At 37.7% G+C, this 17,918-nt stretch overlaps 3 protein-coding genes across 8 annotated transcripts; 1 reads left to right on the top strand and 2 right to left on the bottom strand.

Moving 5' to 3' along the window:
* Nucleotides 1-967: 967 nt before the first annotated feature.
* LOC132164355 (Photosystem II 5 kD protein) lies at nt 968-1,504 on the top strand. Its single transcript, XM_059574853.2, has one exon. It carries the CDS (start codon nt 1,070-1,072, stop codon nt 1,382-1,384), a length of 315 nt encoding a protein of 104 aa, XP_059430836.1. The 5' UTR covers nt 968-1,069; the 3' UTR covers nt 1,385-1,504.
* A 341-nt stretch (nt 1,505-1,845) lies between these two features.
* SIR (sulfite reductase) lies at nt 1,846-6,704 on the bottom strand. Its single transcript, XM_059574206.2, has 8 exons — nt 6,413-6,704; nt 4,444-5,226; nt 4,067-4,363; nt 3,670-3,867; nt 3,060-3,194; nt 2,813-2,929; nt 2,558-2,716; nt 1,846-2,400 (listed from the first exon to the last, which is right to left on the bottom strand). The coding sequence occupies exons 1-8, from the start codon at nt 6,578-6,580 to the stop codon at nt 2,194-2,196; spliced, it is 2,064 nt and encodes a 687-aa protein (XP_059430189.2). The 5' UTR covers nt 6,581-6,704; the 3' UTR covers nt 1,846-2,193.
* A 1,992-nt stretch (nt 6,705-8,696) lies between these two features.
* LOC132164538 (uncharacterized) lies at nt 8,697-16,800 on the bottom strand. Of its 6 annotated transcripts, XM_059575067.2 has the most exons (4): nt 16,361-16,515; nt 13,664-13,898; nt 11,095-13,387; nt 8,697-8,951 (listed from the first exon to the last, which is right to left on the bottom strand). In XM_059575067.2, exon 3 carries the CDS (start codon nt 13,291-13,293, stop codon nt 11,146-11,148), a length of 2,148 nt encoding a protein of 715 aa, XP_059431050.2. In that variant the 5' UTR covers nt 13,294-13,387; nt 13,664-13,898; nt 16,361-16,515; the 3' UTR covers nt 8,697-8,951; nt 11,095-11,145. The 6 variants fall into 6 exon arrangements, with proteins under 6 accessions (XP_059431050.2, XP_059431049.2, XP_059431052.2 ...); XM_059575066.2 differs by lacking the exons at nt 13,664-13,898; nt 16,361-16,515 and adding an exon at nt 16,566-16,800; XM_059575069.2 differs by lacking the exon at nt 13,664-13,898 and having other exon boundaries at nt 8,697-8,970.
* Nucleotides 16,801-17,918: the final 1,118 nt, after the last annotated feature.

The raw sequence follows: 17,918 nt of genomic DNA, 5'->3' as shown, positions 1-17,918 counted from the left end.
GTTTCAAAATTTTTCAATGTGGCCTATCCGTTAATTTTCACCCAATTTAACTGAAAATTGGTTACGTGTGAGGCACGTTTATTTTTTTTGTCTTAAATTTCTAAAAGTGTCCCCTTGTATATTACCAAATTCTAAAAATGCCCCCAATTTAAAAAAAAAAAAAAAAAAATGGGGTGGCCGTAGCAACCCCTTTGGGCATTTTGGAGGGTGGCCATCATTCTGGAACCACCCCCATTTGGCTCCTTGGGGGTGGTCAGCCACCCCCATGGGGGCCATGGGGGTGCCACACCACCCCCAATCCGGCCAGATGGGGGTGGCCAGCCACCCCAATTTTATTTTTTTTATTTATTTATTTTTAAATAACAAATAAAAGTGTAGGGATAATTTAGTATTTTTCATTATTTTTGTTAGAGAAAATAGAAATAGTTAACGGATTTGCCACATAAAAAAAATAAATAAATAAAAAATAACTTTGATGGGTGTATTGTAAAAATTGAAACAATGGAGATCAAATTAAAAATCGGCTCAAACTTTGGAGGAGTAAAGTATATTTAACCGTAATTTGTAACACTAGCAATAGATTGCACAAAAGTATTGACAGTGTCTTGAAGTAGCATTTGAGCTCATAATTAACAGTATTAATAACACATTAGCATGGAACACTAAACATAAACATAATTAACTCGAAGAAAAAAAAATTATGGACAAAATGCCTAATCCTCCTTTAACATAGTCAAAAGTGATCTTCAATAGGACCAATACTTTTGATATAGATTGAGATCCACAAATATTGCTTTTAATTGAACCCCCAAAAAAAAAAAAAAAAAAAAAAAAATCCATCAATCAAGAGCTTTCCGGAACCAAGAGTTTTCAGTAAGATAAAACAACACGTGGCAAGAACCCATTTGTCAAAAAACATCTTTCCGGATAAGAAAATGGATGAAGGCCTCCTATCATCACACCTCATGTTATTTCACACTTTTAACTAGCGACCAAGACCCTCTTCTCGTATGTGCTTGTGAGAGAAAGATTGCTTGACAGCAAAAGATAGCAAAATCAGGCTGCAGAGATGGCTTCCATGACCATGACTGCTTCATTCCTAGGCGGAGCAACCTCAACTGTGACCAAAACTCCTTCCGTCAGCGGCGCTCGCCGGGGCCTCGTTGTGGCCTCAAGAGCCACAGAAGGAGAGAAAACCAGCTCGGAAGAGCGCAGCAGTGGGAGGAGGGACTTGGTCTTTGCCGCCGCGGCAGCTGCCACGGCATTCTCAGTTGCCAAGCTTGCCATTGCTGTTGAAGAGCCAAAGAATGGGACCCCAGAAGCCAAGAAGAAGTATGCACCTGTTTGTGTCACAATGCCCACCGCACGTATCTGTCGCAAGTGAGAAGGGTGTTTGATTTTTCTTTGTTTATTGTTTATGATTAGTCTAAGGGAAATATGTAAAAGATGTGACTCTTATGCACATTTGTATCCTTCTCATTGGAATACAGTCCTGTTCATCTAACTACTTCTTGCACTTCAGAACTCTGCAAATTTGATCCAAGTTGATCTAATTATACAGCATCCAATATTAATTGAATTGAAAAAAAAAAGGCACAAACTCAAGTAAATTGGGACAAGTTCAGAATCTCTATGGGACTGTGTTATGTTTATTGACGACTTTGTTTTTTGTTCTCAAATAAAAAATATTAATAAAACAACTATAAACACAAAATACTATTCAAAACTCAAATTATTTTCACATTACCCAAAAAAACCTCAAAAATGTTTAAACAAACATACCCCAAACCCCTAGACTTCATTGTAATCAATCCAAAAGCAAAATGCTTCACTATGGTGCCACGATTTAAAAAGGCTTTTCTTCATTCAAACAAGACTTGATAGTTATGAACATGGTTAGTAATACAGGGGCACACCCCAATTTACAATCCCAACATTTGCAATTGCAAATTCTCAAACAAGTCTTGGAACGGAGATCTTATGAAGCAACAATAAATAAAACTCTTAACCAAATGGCCAACTGGGGATACAAAATCCAGGCAAAATTATACAAGTTGGGGTGCAACAAAACCAAAACACAGAAAACTTGGTACAAAATGGTACCACACCAGTATCCATTCACTTCCGCTGTTACCGAAGAGTAACAGCTCGGAGAGAGAATGAAAGCAACTGCAAATGACTTCCACGGTCAACTCATTCACCTTTCCCATTTTGCTGGGAAGCAACAAAATTGCGGATGACTTCCATGGCTAACTGGTGAGCATTCTTGTTCTGCAGTTTTGCACATTTATCCATGGCTTCATATGTCTCCTTATCGGCAAAAAGCTTCAGGTTGTACCGTGATGGTGCCAGCTCTGGACCTTCCCATTTGTCAACCAACTCTTGAAGTTTCTCAAATCCCTGACAAAGAACAATTGCAGTTCACATCAATCACTTGTTCATCAGTCTATGACGAACATCAAATTTTAATTTACTACAAGTTTGAGACAATCAGCTACTTTCATGCAAGTAGCCAGAGAAACAAAAAAATAAGAATCTTGGTTGCTTTACTACTCACCATGCGGGTTGTGAAGTCGCCGAATGATTCTTTAGATTGCCTTCTGCGTTTCCAATAATAAAGCAAAGGCTCCAAAACTTTTTCAAGGTCTTGAAGCTTAACCTTATTCATGAAGGTTCTCGCTATTGCCGTTTGATTGGGTCTTCCACCAAGCCAGATCTGCATTTAACAATAAAGGAACTCAGTAACTTCACATAAGAACACATTATTGAATAAACGGAGGGAAGAAAGAGGTTGAGCACGTGGATGTAACACCTGATAGCTGTTGGGACCATCACCAACCAGTCCAAGCTCAGCCATGTATGGTCTAGCACAACCGTTGGGGCAGCCGGTAACCCTTACAACAATTGATTCATTGTACTTGAGACCAACCTGAAATCAGAAAGGCTTTACTCATTAATATGCATCCTGACTCCTGATCCTTATAGACATAGTATTGATTTTCCCTCTGTATGTGGTGCTTCTCTGAATTAGTATGTGAACTTTTAAATTTTAATTATACCTTCTCAAATACTGCCCGAACCCGCTTAAGGAGGTCAGGTGTTCCGCGTTCAGCTTCAGTTATTGCAAGTGGGCAAAGTGGTAAGGCCGGGCATGCCATTGCAGTTATGTTGAGAGGGTCTACATACCTAGGTTGCTGTAGATAAACAAACCAGGTCAATACATCCCCACATATAAAACAAGATCCCACAAAATAGATAAAATAAGAACAAATAAGCCTAAACAAATGCATGATGATTCGATGAAGAACATATAAGGAAAGGCCTGATTAACCATATTCAGAAAGTTCAACAGAAAAGCTTCAATCTAAGAAAAGGATCAACGAAGAGTACTGGGAAAAAAAGGCAGAATAAAGGCTAATATCCCTTGAAATCTGGTGGAATCTACAGGATTTCCCATGCTAGATTATGCAATGAACACAGTTACAGATTCAAGAACACTCTTGACTACTGCATATAGTAATGTAGACATTCAATTTCAATATAGCAGGTGAATAACAAATTCCTACTTCGGTGACAAGTAGACTCAATTCTGACTGTAAATTTTCAGAGAATACAAAATGCATAGGCACAAAACCATATTGATATCAGCTGAAATAATGAATATCTCACCAGTAGACCAGCCTGAGCAAGAGCTGTAGTGATGGGACGCTTCCATGCATTGCGAATATCACACAAGATTATGTTCTGGTTTGGTGTGAGCCGCACATTCAAATTATACTTCTCTATTACCTCTCTTAATGTCTTCTTCATTTTCCCACCAATACGGCCATTATCAACATGAAGCCCACAAAATAAACTGCCATCCCCCTGTTAAAAAAATTATCTATAGTCAGAAAACAGGGTGTGGGTTGGGGGCAATTTAAGGCAATGAATTAGCCATAGAGGTATGATTTGAGACATTATCAACTGCGTAGGAGGGACAGTATGTGACAATATAATCATTTAAAACCTTAAGATGGAACTAGAAACATTAAATAAAATGAAGTCCAGATCAATCAAAACGAACCTGCTCATGCCATCCCAAGTAACTTTTAAATTCCCATTCTGGCAACACGCGGAAAGGTTCAAATTTTCTTCCATAATACTCCTCAACCACACTTCTAAACTTTTCAATTCCCCAGGAGCTGATCAAATATTTCATTCTACTATACTTCCGATCATCTCTTCTCCCATTTTCTCGTTGGGTAACAACAATAGCTTTTATTGCATACAATATGTCCTCTTTTGGCACATAACCTAATGGTTCTCCCAAACGTGGAAAAGTGGTCTCCAACCTATGTGTTCTTCCCATACCACCGCCAACCTGCAACAGACGTGACAAGAAACTATTATCTATAAGCCACAGAAGCAAGCATGGAAACTGTTAAGATTTGTTGATCTTACATATATGTTGAATCCCTGAGGTTCTCCCTCATCATCAGAAACAAGAACAACACCAATGTCATTTGTGAGAATATCAACTGAGTTGTCTGTAGGCACAGTGACAGCAATTTTGAATTTCCTTGGCAAGAACTGAGTTCCATAAATGGGTTCAGCTGAATCAGGGAAATTTGTTCCATGAGAATTATCATTGCGGGCCTTCACTACTTCAGGAGGTTCTGCCGTTATGACTTGCTCCCCATCCACCCACACATCATAGTAGAAACCAGACTGAGGAGTTAGGAGTGCAGCAATATTCTCTGCTGTTTGCTGTGCGAATAGATAATCTTTTCTTGTAAGTGGAGCAGCAGGAGCAAGAACATTCCTATTGAGATCGCCACAAGCACCAAGGGTTGAGCCCATGTTTTTAATGATTGTACTCATGACCGTCTTGAGGTCCTTCTTCAAAACTCCATGGAGTTGAAATGTTTGTCTGGTGGTCAATCGAAGTGTTGCTATTCCAAATTGGTCTGCAAGATCATCCATTGTCAAGTAGAGTTGATTTGACACTTTTCCACATGGGTTTTTAGTACGAAGCATAAATGAGTAATTCCTTGGACCGCGATCATCTCTATTGTATTGTTGATAGCTCCCATGGAACTTGATAATTTGGGTGGCAGCATCATTTATATTTGGGGCATCCGTCAACAATTCCTCATTAAGAGGGTATCTTATGTAATTACTTTGTTCTTTCAATATTTCAACCTTGCTACGCTTAGTTACCGAAGCAGTGTCAGGCTTTGCTGGCTGTAAAAAAGAGATTCTACAAATTTCAGAACCAAGAACCTTGCTCACAGAAAATGAAAATATATCAATCTAACATTCCTCATCCTCCAAAGGAGGAGGTGCTTTGAGCCTAATATTTGCAAACAATAACAAATAATTAATATTTCATACTTTGAACTCAATTATGAAATAGCACAAAAGCTAAGTTAGGGGAGCTTTTCCTTTTGCAGGTTCTATCCATTTTTCTTTTCTTGCAAAAAGAAAGAACTGGGAAGAGACAAGGTGAAATATTTTGAAAAAATATTTTCATAAAAAAAATAATAATAAATAAATAAATATATGTCAAAAAAAAAAATGAAAAACAAAAAAGATTCACCCACCACCCGGACATAGAAGGCCAGTAAATTGCACAAAAATGAATACCTTTTTCAGTATCATACTAAAAGCAGTACATGAAGTTCATCATTCGTTCATTACTGTACCCATACACTCAACCATCCACACTTGATCATTTCCAATCTGAACTACCGTCGGATGCCAAGAAAAGAATAATTGGACCAAAAAAAAAAAAAAAAAAATCTTACAGTCCTTGCTGTTTCTCATCCGCAAGCAACTCTAGCTGTCTAGTTGGTCCTTAGAATAAACGAGAGAAAATAATACAATAAAACCAGAAGAATATCTTCCTTCTCTTTATTTCAATTTGAAGGAAAGTTGGAAACTTCAATTGCCAGCTTGACAAATTTAATCATTTCCATTTTCACTTACAAATCACAAATTTGAAAAAGGCTTCCATTTTAAAAAGCAAAAACTTAAGAAGAACAAATCGGTTTCATCTATATCAAAAAATTAGAGACTAACACACGGGCAAAGAACATATTTGACGGTCCGATTCGGATTGCGGTATCTTCCCCACATTTTCTAACCAACCAAACACGCATTCACAATCGGAAACAGACAGCAACGAGAAGAAACTAACAAACGAACATCGCTTAAAATGGCCTCATTTCTTTATCATTTAGCTCTCTTTCCTCTCAAAGAACCAAACTACCTGGCAAAAAAAGCAAATTTTCTCTCCTTTTCCTACAATTTCCTGGCATCACCCAACAGAGCTAACTCAAAAAAAAAAAAAAGAAAAAAAAAAGACACAGAACTAAAACTTCAACATTTATAATAAGCTAATAAAAAGAAAATCGGAGCAAAATCTCACAGTGGACACAGCTCTAATCGCCGAAGGACTCGGAGACGAAACCGAAAGGGAGCGCGCGTGTCGCGCCAAAGCAAGAGAGCCGGAGGACCTGAGGCCGCGAAAGCTCGGAATCTGAAGCTTCGGGTCCTTGAGCAGAGCGGTGTTCGCAGACCCAAACGACGTCGTCATGGCTTCGAATTCTCAAAGGAAGGCCCTAGGCCGAGCTAGGGTTTCTGAGTGAACGAAGAAGAAGCAGCAGTAGTGTGATTGAGACGTTTGAGGGCGAAGTAGATGTTTGGGGGCGTGTGCGCAATTTGAATGGGTGGTATGAGGAAAAGCGAAAAGGTGTTTCAATTTTCAGATTTTGTTTTTGTGATTGTTGGTACGGGCTAACGTGCGCCGTCACGTGCCTGTCACGAGCACGTTTTGATATTCTTTGTCTCGGGGTGTTGTAGGATAACCCCCACGCGCGGAAGTCAAAAGACCAGGCTGACCTTTTTTCTTTTTCTTTTTTTGGCAAATACATCCCATATTAAGAATAGGAGAGAAACGATAAGGTTTCGAGTTTAGATAGTTAAAACCGTATACTTGACCAAATCATATTGTCAGGAAGAAATCAAAAAAAAAATTATGAGAGGGTTGAAGCAAAAATGAAAAATAAAATTTTAAACGGATGACAAAGACCCCCGACTCTAATGTTATATCAGAAACACCCTTTTATAGTAAAAAAAAAAAAAAAGTGAATATATTTTATATGATTAGAGCAACTTTTCACTTATTAAATACATGTCACAATTTTAATAGTTTTGACGTGTGACATTATCGAAATATATTCGGTCGATATACGAAATTGTTAAAGAACCAACATATTCCCTTAACAGAAATTTGATAAATTATTTTGTTGACATATATACTACAAAGGCTTTTTAATTTATTTTGACACTACATAAAATTAATTACAAATCAAATAAATTATATGTAATTTTTTCAAAAAAATATAATAATAATAACAATAATAATAATAATCGCCAATTAATTACATGCTAATCTGTGACAATAAATTGTAAAAAGAGTTATAAAAGGTAACATTTTTCCTCCTAAATAACGTTGTAGAGTTTTTATGGCAGCAACAGAGTGTTAAAAAGCGCGTGGAATGTTTCTGACAGCAGACATGGTAAAGTAGATTTGGATTCCGTGGTACACTGAACCTGGACACGCATATATTTTACAATTTTACTAGGCTCACGTTGGGCTGCGGTTTTTAAATAAATAATTTTTTATTATTATTTTTTTTTTAACTTATAATGTTGCACTGAATTAAACTAATAAATCTGATTGGTTAATAGTTCGAAATAACAAAAAATAATAATAATAATCAATATAATTGTTGGTCAAGGGCAAAATGCACATTGAATCATAGCTGAAGAAGGCAGACCATTGGGTCAGCGTGGCTGACAACAAAAGCCAAAACGACAAGGAGAAGGAGAAGTAGGACTCAACTACTTATGCCCATTGCCCTATACCAAAGGGTTATTTTTTTTTATTTTTTTATTTTTTAGGAGAAGGAGAAGTAGGACTCAACTACTTATGCCCATTGCCCTATACCAAAGGGTTATTTTTTATTTTTTTTTTATTTTTTAGGAGAAGGAGAAGTAGGACTCAACTACTTATGCCCATTGCCCTAGACCAAAGGTTTTTTTTTTTTTTTTTTTTTTTAATATATATATATATATATATATATATATATATATGGTACAAATGTATATAAGTTAGGTGAATCCATATTTTCTACAATTCTAACGACTCAAAAAAAGTGTTGGTCATATCTGTATTTTTTATAATCGCTTATAAAACTCAGTCTCGCTTGGCAAGAAACAAATGAATAACTTTGCACTTGTAAGTGTTTTTATAATTCACCCGCTCAATATGGACAATTCATATTTTCAATGTGTTAAGTTAACCCTAGTCTCACCTAATAAAAAAACAAATATAAGACTTAATACTCATGAGTGGACAATTCATCTTCTCGGTGTGAGATTAGGTGTTACTTGTCTCAGAAAAATGTGCCCCGCAACTCTATTTAGAATTGCTTAAATTTTGTTCAATTCGAACAGCTAGTTGCAGGGAGCCCAGCTCCACAGGCTTTTATAAGCCCATGAACAAGTGAAGGTAGTCCCCAGGCTTAGGGCAATCTGGCTAGACACCCTCTTAGCTCAAGTAAACTCCAGGGTTTTTGTAATGACCCATCAAGTTAGATCAATTAAGCAGAACTCACCACAATAGAAAGCACGACTATGTCCATAAATAAAAATGTAAGAGTTCTTATATAGGTATATATAGCTCATAAGACATGCTCTGCAAAAGTACACAGTTTCTGCTTGGAAAGGAAAAAAAAAAAAAAAAGATGAAGAAGAAGAAGAGAAATTTGACTGAACAATTCAGTGCAATTTTCCCATTTACGCCTTTGATTTCCATGAAGATTGACGCCAACAATCAACCTTGGATATGATGCATTCTTGCAGTCAAAAGCTAGCTTCATCCTCAAACACCAGAAGTTTATCTGCAAAAACCAGAAGGCACTGGTATGATAATTATATTTCGTTAATACCCAAAAATTTCCCAAGAAGGATTGACTTGAATTTATAGTGCAATAGAGATGGGAGAAAGGCTATAAAATATAAAATAATAAAATAAAATAAAACCAGTGCTTGTGAGTAACTACTGCATTTTTATACTCAGGAGTAGAAAGGGCATCTTTCCATTGGATTCCTCTGATGAATCTTTGGTGAATTAAACATAAAAACTCACTTTATTCAGGTGATGGCCCAGATATGCAGGCAGTATCAGTAGACAAGATTGTGCAAGAAAATTTGCTGAAGCACAAGTTGAGTGCCAAAGAGCACCACAAGATTGAGCTCTCAGAATTTAGGTAAACATAAGTCACTGGGATTTTGAACAAACCAAAACAGCAAATAGGATCTGGATTCCCTAGTAAGGAAGGGACAAACAAGAGCCAGAAATTGACCTTTTCACATTTCAATTACTCTTATCTTTGCCAAACTTAGTCTTAATAACTCATTGACAGACAGTACTGATTTATATGTAAAACATTCAGCACCCTGGGAAGTGATAAATATATACATCAAATAGATATTAGACAAAATAATACATGTGTTTGTTGAAAAGCACAGATAGATTAAGATATAAAAATGTCAGACATAAGCTACTTGCAACTTTTATAATCCTACAGTTAAAAGAAATATCAATTAGACAGTCAAGGCTGGAGAACAAGATATACTTTTGGTGGACAAAACTGATGCATGTCCAATGATCACGCAATATTTTTTTGATAAGTAATTGGCCCTAAGGGGATGAGAAGGGAAAAGAGAAATTTAAACTAATGATTCCGTTTCATGAGGCATGGTCTCCAGAAGATTGAACTATATGTTAGGATTAGTGATCACACAATATGTGATATCAAACTAGTCATTTATGAACAAGCATTTCACCTGACGGTCAATATGTCACTACAATGGCAGGTTTAAGCCTAATTAGCAGATATACAACAACATAGAAATGGTAATTCTTGAAGAGGAATGTTAGGCTTGCAAAATATTTTACCAAAAAAAAAAACTCTTACAAAGTGATGTGGCACAGCATGATTGAGAAGGAGATGAATCCAAATTTTGAGAAATTCAATCATGTTAAACCACATCACCTTGTAAGAGTTTTTTTGTAAAATATTTTGTAAACCTTGCATTTCTCATTCTTGAAAAGTTAGGATATATAATGATGGGGGGGGGGGGGTGTGGGGGGATCTACCATCAATTACCAAAATCACATTGAAGAAAGAAACAAATAAAACTGACTCAAAGCGTAAGCACCACAACTTTCTCACACCTTTCAAAGCATTTAAGCCAATCCAGACTCAACTGCTTCTTTGGTTTTATCTTTTAATGTTCTGCCGAACGTATCTCCCATTGATTTAAAGAAAAAGATTGAAGATGAAGACAAAAATGTATAAAGCAGATACTGCAAATGTAACTGCTCCTCCCTTATGCTTTTGTCGTGATGGTCACAACCAAAACTCAGTCAAATCTTTATTGTTTCTTTTACAAAAAAGATTTAGAAGGACAAAAACAAAGGCAAACAGGGTGATATAAAGAAACAGGTTGTTAACAGAATTATCAGTTACAGATAAGAATTGTTTACAATAAAATAGAAAATACAAGGACTTGTATTCTTTATGGTATTATATATGTGTATGCTCACCAAGCATTACGTAATATCAAAACGTTTAAAACATAAATTCTAAGCTCGTTGCAGGTTCATGCATCCTGTTTAATTGCTAATCTGGTTTCCTGATCAATGAAATTGAGTTGGAAATAATAATCTAAAGAAGTCCTTTGCAACCAAACAGAGCTTGAAGCAAGTAAAAAACAATGGTAGCAAACCTGGAAAGGTTTCTTCTTGTAAAACACGCGGAAATTTTACATGATAAGGGACATGGAGCTAAAAGGGAGAGTCTCCAGCAAATAAAAACAGTTACTTCATGAAACAGGCATATAATAGGTCATATGGCCCATGCTTTGCACCAAAGTAAACTAGACTGTAACATGTAAAATAAGTAATAGATATGAAAGCATGTATGTTCAATTCCCATTCCACTAAAAGATTCTTAAGGATATTAAAATAACACTTACTACGTTTGAAATAGGTGCTCCCTTCTGACAGGTTTAGTTTCAGCATTTTTGCTATCCTTGGGGCCTGGTCAAGTTTCCCTTCGGGCGTATACCTTCTTCAGATTCACTGACCTCAGTCCTCAGTTTACCCTGCAGAATTTCAGGATCTTCTTCTTGAGTTTTTGGTAACTTAGGCAGCACATCACCTGACATATCACAGGCCCCTTCATTTGCTGCTTTCAAAAGAGTTTCCGTCTCATTGAAATTTTTCCTGGTATCAGCATCCATGGGCCCTTCAACATTGATTTTTCTGTTTCTCACTTTCTCCTCGACTTCATTAGGAAAAACAGAAACCTCAGCATTTTCAGCAAGGTCCTCCATACCATCTTCCACACATTGAGGATTTGAGCTCAAACTCAACCTATTTATAGCATCTTTTGAAACCTTTTTATCTACTATCTCAATCTGCTTTTCTACCAGATCATCTTCTTTCTTCTCGACATTGAGATCTGGTGTGTCATGTTGGGTTTCAGCTGAAATTCCACATTTTTCTTCACATTGTTCTTTTGCAATAGAATCAGTCTTCTCACCATCCTCCTGATTCTTAGCTTCCATGGATTTGTCAACATCAACATCACCATGCATTACATTGTTCTTAATTTCATCGAGCTGTGAAACAACTTCCACATTTGCATCCAGGTCCTCTTTCTCTTTGCTTTCTTTCCTGCTCTGAGACTTGGAGCTTCTCTTTTTCACAGCTCTGGAAGTTGCTCTTTTCTTTGAGCTCACACGCTTTTTCTCTGATTTAGCATTGCTTACCTTAATGAAGTCATCTTTCACAATTTTTCTGCTCCCTTCCACAGTGTCAGACCCCAATTCTTTCACCTCAGAATTGGATTCCGTTCTAACAGCTTCTGTGGCTTCTTCATCCATTTTACACTCATCTTGCTCTTCTTCATAACTAGCATCAGGAGGTTCTTCAACATTATGAGCCTCATCAATGACCACTTCCTTAGCTTTTTCAGAAAGCACATCCAAACTCATTTTTGCAAATTGGTCTTCTGCATTATTAACTTCAGGATCTTTCCCTTCTTTGGAAGATCTCTCTGATTGAGTTTTCTTCTTTGGCTCCATTTGTTTTGCCACTTTCTCAGCATCCGCCATCTCAATATCCTCATTCAAAGTTTCTGCACCAACCTTGTCACCATCCAAACCCTTCACTTCCTTTTCAGAATTGGGTTTGGTTCTCAACATGAAACTGTCAGTAGGCATAATTTCAAGCTCAAAACGCTCTTTCCTCAAATCCAACATTTCACGATCACCATCTTCATAGAGAATATTATGCAGCTTCTTCTCGTAATCAAAAGCTTTGATGCATCCGGTAAACCATTTTCGTGATCCAGACCAGTAAACCTTAACTCTTTTGCCAATTATCTTATCATTGTCATCATCGCCCAAATCTACCAACCGGAAAGCAGGCACCTCCTTTCTTGGGCGAAGCCTAGATGAACTTCTCTCTGGGGACAGCAAAAATGCCTGCACTATTTCCCCGTCTGCTCCCCTCCTGCGCTTCACTGGAGTAGATGTGTCCTCTTTACTGTCCTCCAGCATAGTTTCCTCTGCATACTCTTCTTCCACAATAAGTTTGGCCCCACCTCCTGTCTTACCCTTTCTTGCTGCAGATTTCTCTCTCATATACTTACCACCAGAAACCTGCCCCCTCACTTCATCCTTCAGGGCCCCAGTTTTCAGAGCATCATCTACATCACTATCTTTCAATTTGCTGCTCTGTTTGGCCAAAGATTTCTCCCTCTTAGACTTATCACCAGCAACCTTCCCCCTTACTTTATTCTTCAAAACCTCCATTTTCAGATTATCATCTACAGTTACATCCTTAGATCCATCCTGTTTGGCAACAGACTTCTCCCCCCTAGCCTTTTTACCAGCAGCCTTCCTCATTACTTCATTCTTCCGAGCCCCTATTTTCTGATCATCATCTAAATCAACATCTTTAGATTTACTACTTTTTTCTGCAGCAGATTCCTCCCTCTTAGACCTACCAACAGCAGTCTTTCTCATTACTTCGTCCTTCCGAGTCCCTACTGCCAGCTCATTATCTACAGAAGCATCTTCTGATTTGTTTCTACCACTGGTCATTTTTCGAGTTACAGATCCATAAGCCTTCTTATTCCTTTTCTTAGCCAAATCCTTTTTATCCATATCGAAAAATCAGAATGCATAAACTGCAAACCTTGTAATGAAAAAGAATCGTCAAGACAGCCTCAGCAATGAAGCACCAGATTGAATATAAATGCTGCAAAAAGCAAGGAACAATCAGAATATTGTTATAGACAAAATAAAGATCATAAGATTGTTCCAAAATTCAAAAAAGTACATTAAAAAAAAATGAAATCCAATGGCACTAGACTGAAGAGACAAGCATTCACGAGAGATGAAGACTCCATACTCCAATCTAGAGGAAAACCCCAAAAAGCTAACAACAACATTTGCCATCTGCAGCCAGTTTAGAACAAAAAATTCCATGAATCCATGTACTGTTGAACTTGCCCTTTTGTCTAAGATCCTTTACCTTGACCTTTAAAAGTTAGGATTGGTAGTCTGGCCTCTTTTAAACAAAATTCATGAATTAATCACCAAAAAAACGACAGAAGTCTTGAGAAACAACTACTCTGATTGTTCATTTCAGCCACTGACTCAAGATTTCAAATCCCATAATGCATTAATAACCGAGAAGCTTTAGTCCCTAATTCATCAGCTTTAGAACCTCCAAATTCAAAACAACCCCACTGAAGTAAAAGAAAAACCTGTGGAACCAAGAATCATCAAACCATCCATTATGAGAATAGTGATCAAGCTATATGCTATCAACTAATCAAATATGTTTCTTTAATGCCATTTCACAATTTTTCCTGCTTTCTTTGTTTGTTTCAGTGAGTATTGAGATTCATAGTTTGGTGGGTGGTCGCATTTAGTGCTACTAGACAATTTGTGCTCGATTCCTTTGTATGAAAAAAATAAAACAAGAGTATGATCAAATGAAAGCATTCAAGAAAAAGCCAAGACACAAACAAGCACCAATTCATCCCAATTGAAAGACTTTCAAGTAACTAATTGCACCATGAATGGTGCTACATTTAACCCAGAATCTGTACTTCTCTTATATCATATCATGTCATATGAGAAGAACCATATATGAATTGTGTGTTTGAGAGAGAGAGAGAGAGAAAGAGAGAGAGAGAGTGTGTTAAAAAGAAAAAAACCCCAAGGCAGCTGTTTCTTGGCTTCTATTTCATATATAAGTACATCAAAAATGAACTACAAACAAGAACAATGAAAAAGGGCTGGGCAACCCAACATAAGCCCCAAAAAAAAAACAGATCAGTGCTGGTAAACATAAATTAAAATGGAATGTATCAAATGAATGTCGCGGCCCTATAGATTCTTGGTACGAACACCAAGAGAAATGGCCACCAGAAAAGGCATACCAAGGCCAATACAACCAAGAGGCACAAGAAGGGGCGCGACCCTCAAAAGGTTCATCAACCCTTCACGAACCCCCACAAAGAAACCCTTGCAGCAGTACACCAAAAAGAGAACCACAACAGCAAGGGGGGCACTGATGTAGGTTAGATCAAAGCCAACGGTAGGAGACACCAGCACTAAGTCCAGAGAACAACGCAAAACAATCTGCAACCAGATCTGGAGAGCACCAGTGGCGAGGGCACCATAAGCCCCAAAACTACAAGAAAACAACAAAAACCCCAAAAACTGCAGCATCGGCGAAAGAAACGACGGGGATGCACAAGTGTGTGAGAACCAAGTGAAGGTGCATGAGGGCCTAGCAGAGATGCAAAGGGCAGGGATAGGGGGCGGAGGAACCAAAGAAGATAGAGGGCAGTGCAGTGGAAGAGGTGAGCAGCGCGGATGGCCGGAGAAGGCAGCAAGGTAGTGGTGGAGAGGATGAGGTTGAGATTTTAGGAGGAATAGAAAAATCCCTTTAGATAGATTGCCAAAGGCGATGAATAAGGCCTCAAAAGAGGTGGAAAGCTCTAGAGAAAACTCTAAAAGGAAAGTGGAGCTTCTCTCTCTAAGAAGAGAGAAACTCGTTGGTGAAGGCTTCATGTGAAAGGGGAGGAGAAAGTAGAGGAGGAGGGAAGAAACCAGAGATTTGTCCCTCCTTTTCAAGCACAGCTGGCTAGAGTGAAGAGCAAGACAAGAGAAGTTTTTTTCATGGAGAGCAAGTTTACTGATAGCATAGATAGTTCACTGTTTCTTGGCTTCTTATATCAGGAAAACCTTTGCTGAACTACGAGAAAGGCTAAAAAACCAGTTAGAAAATTCCATAATTAGAGAAATCACATAATAGTAATATGAGAGCATTCAAGAGAAATTCAGAAACCAAAACAAGCAAAACTTGAATGCTGACATTTGAAAACCTAAATTCATCACAAGAGAACAATAGCAAACTACATGCAACCTCAAATATAGAGAGGAAACCCCAGATATGAAGAATCAAAAAAAATGGTAAAATCAAAACTTTCGATAGAGACCCATAAGCCAAAAACTACAAAAACTTGAATGCTGATGTCAAAATAACCAAATTCATCACAATTGAAGCCTAGAATATACATGCAACCCAAAAATCTAAGAAAGCCCTGGATATGAAGGAGCAAACGATGGTCAAATGGAACTTAGTAATTATATAACAGGAATCAGAGGTGGGTGTGGGGAACCTTTTGAAGGGTTAGTTGGGGAACCTCGTGTGCTTTTCCTTGGGGCCACTGCTTCAGACACTGCTCTCAGCAATGAGCTCAATCAAGAGACCCGTTGTTGGCATGTTGCTAAGGAGAAACTATGGCAAACCCTATTGTTGCTAAATACTTTACCAATTATAATAGAGAACCGTATGCAGGGAAACCCGCTTGCTTAACAGAGCTTTCCAATGGGATTTGGTTCCTTTTTCTTGAGAGAGGCTCATAAATAGAGTTTTCCACTCACCAAACATTTAAAATGGCAAGTTAATAAAGATTTAACCTATTCCCAACTCAGAGAACAGAACAATTAAACCTTTGGAACTAATTGTAGAGAAATTCCAATTATATACTATCAAACAACATTCAAAGTAAAATCTGTTACAAGAAAAGTGAGATATGAAGAATCAGACAGTTTAGAGGTCAAACTGAAGCATACAATAAATTCACCCAATACAGTCAAAAACACAAAGAAAACCCAAAAACCAAACTGGGCCACATGTAAAGAACCAAACCTGAATTTCTGGCACAAAATTAATCCCAGTTTCTGCAACCTAAAAGCCCTTAACTTTCCTAAACAAGTGCAGTAGATAGACCGTTACATTGGCACCCAAAAAAGAATAATTGAAAAAGAGCCAAAATTTTGGAGCTGCTTGGGCATCAAGAAAAAAAAAAAGCAAAAAGTGGGCCAAAAAGAAAGAGCAGGTTGGGATATAGTACCTTGGAGCTAAAACCCAGTCTGCCCACGGGTGTGTGTGCCCCTGTGTCACAGTGGCACTGATGTGCTGGGCATTAATGTAAGCATGTAGAGTAGCAGTGTAGCAAATCACAGCACTAGGTACGCCATGTCAGCTTCAGAATGGGCGGGAAACATTCTTGGACGTGTGCACGTGGCTGCATTAGGTTGGATATTGGGATGGATGTAATACTCAGGAATTTTACCCCTTCTCCAATGATAACAATTTAGAAAATAAATATGAATCCAACTTTTCGAGCTTACTCAAACAGATAAACCCATAGCTAGCGACAAGTTCATGGGAGTTATATCCAAACAAAAACTATAATTTGGGTATTTTAAATGAAGGAGTCAAATTCTGTCATATGATATAAAATTTTAAAATTCTCTCTTTCCAGCAGTCCACCCAAATCTCCCACCATTACCATTGGGTTGATCAGCTCTTCTTTTGACCGCTCTCGGAGTAACAAGCCACCACCCCTCTTGAAATACAAAATTAAAGCAATGCCATAATACATATTCTAACTTGTGAGAGAGGCAAATTGCAGTTGAGTGTGATAATTGAACTCACTGCAAGTAATTATATTATTGATGTAGATTTTTGCATGGTCAAACCAAGGATTGAATAAGATCTTGCAAGAAAGCATAAGGTCACTTGAAAATTCTCAGTCCTCGAGGGACGGAGACACTCGTAGGGATGGGACCAAGATTTTTTGTACAGGGAGTCCGAACTTACGTAAATAAATAAATACCTACTTAAGAGGTAGGTTCGCCCTTGGACACTCGATGCTTAAGGCAATAGATGACTCTCTAAAAAAAATTGAATGAGAAGAGTTGAAGGAGGAGAAAATACCTGATTTTGGAAGTGTGTCCCTTTTAATACGAGAGGTTTTTTGGGATGGTCCATTGATATTTGCCACATGACAAGCTTGTAACCATATGATTACCTTCCACATAGTAGTTGGCTTTAGTGGGTCTTCGGTGGTTTATATCTACACCACCATTCTCATGGCTGACTTGTCCCTTCTCATAGACTGCACTAATTGATGATATATAATTTCGCATTTTCGGACCAGGTTGCGTCTTTTCGTCAAAATTGTCTACAAGTAGGCTACTCAAATTGCATGCAATTCGGATAACTCCACATGGAAGAGATTGTGGGGCCATTTGTTTCGGGTAGCCAAGAGTGTAGAACCTACCTACCTGAAACAAATAGGCTTCTCAACCCCCTTTATATGTAATGACCAAATCACATGTAATTTAAGCAGCCAATTGCAAGGATCTACTATGACTCATGTTGCATGGTATTTGATTAAAAAAAAAAAAAAAGAGAGATG

The sequence above is a fragment of the Corylus avellana genome, chromosome 8 (genome assembly GCF_965113065.1).
Source record: "Corylus avellana chromosome 8, dhCorAvel1.hap1.2, whole genome shotgun sequence".
NCBI lineage: Eukaryota > Viridiplantae > Streptophyta > Magnoliopsida > Fagales > Betulaceae > Corylus > Corylus avellana.
The sequence above is the reverse complement of the archived record's forward strand: the minus strand, read 5'-3'. Positions and strand labels throughout refer to the sequence as shown.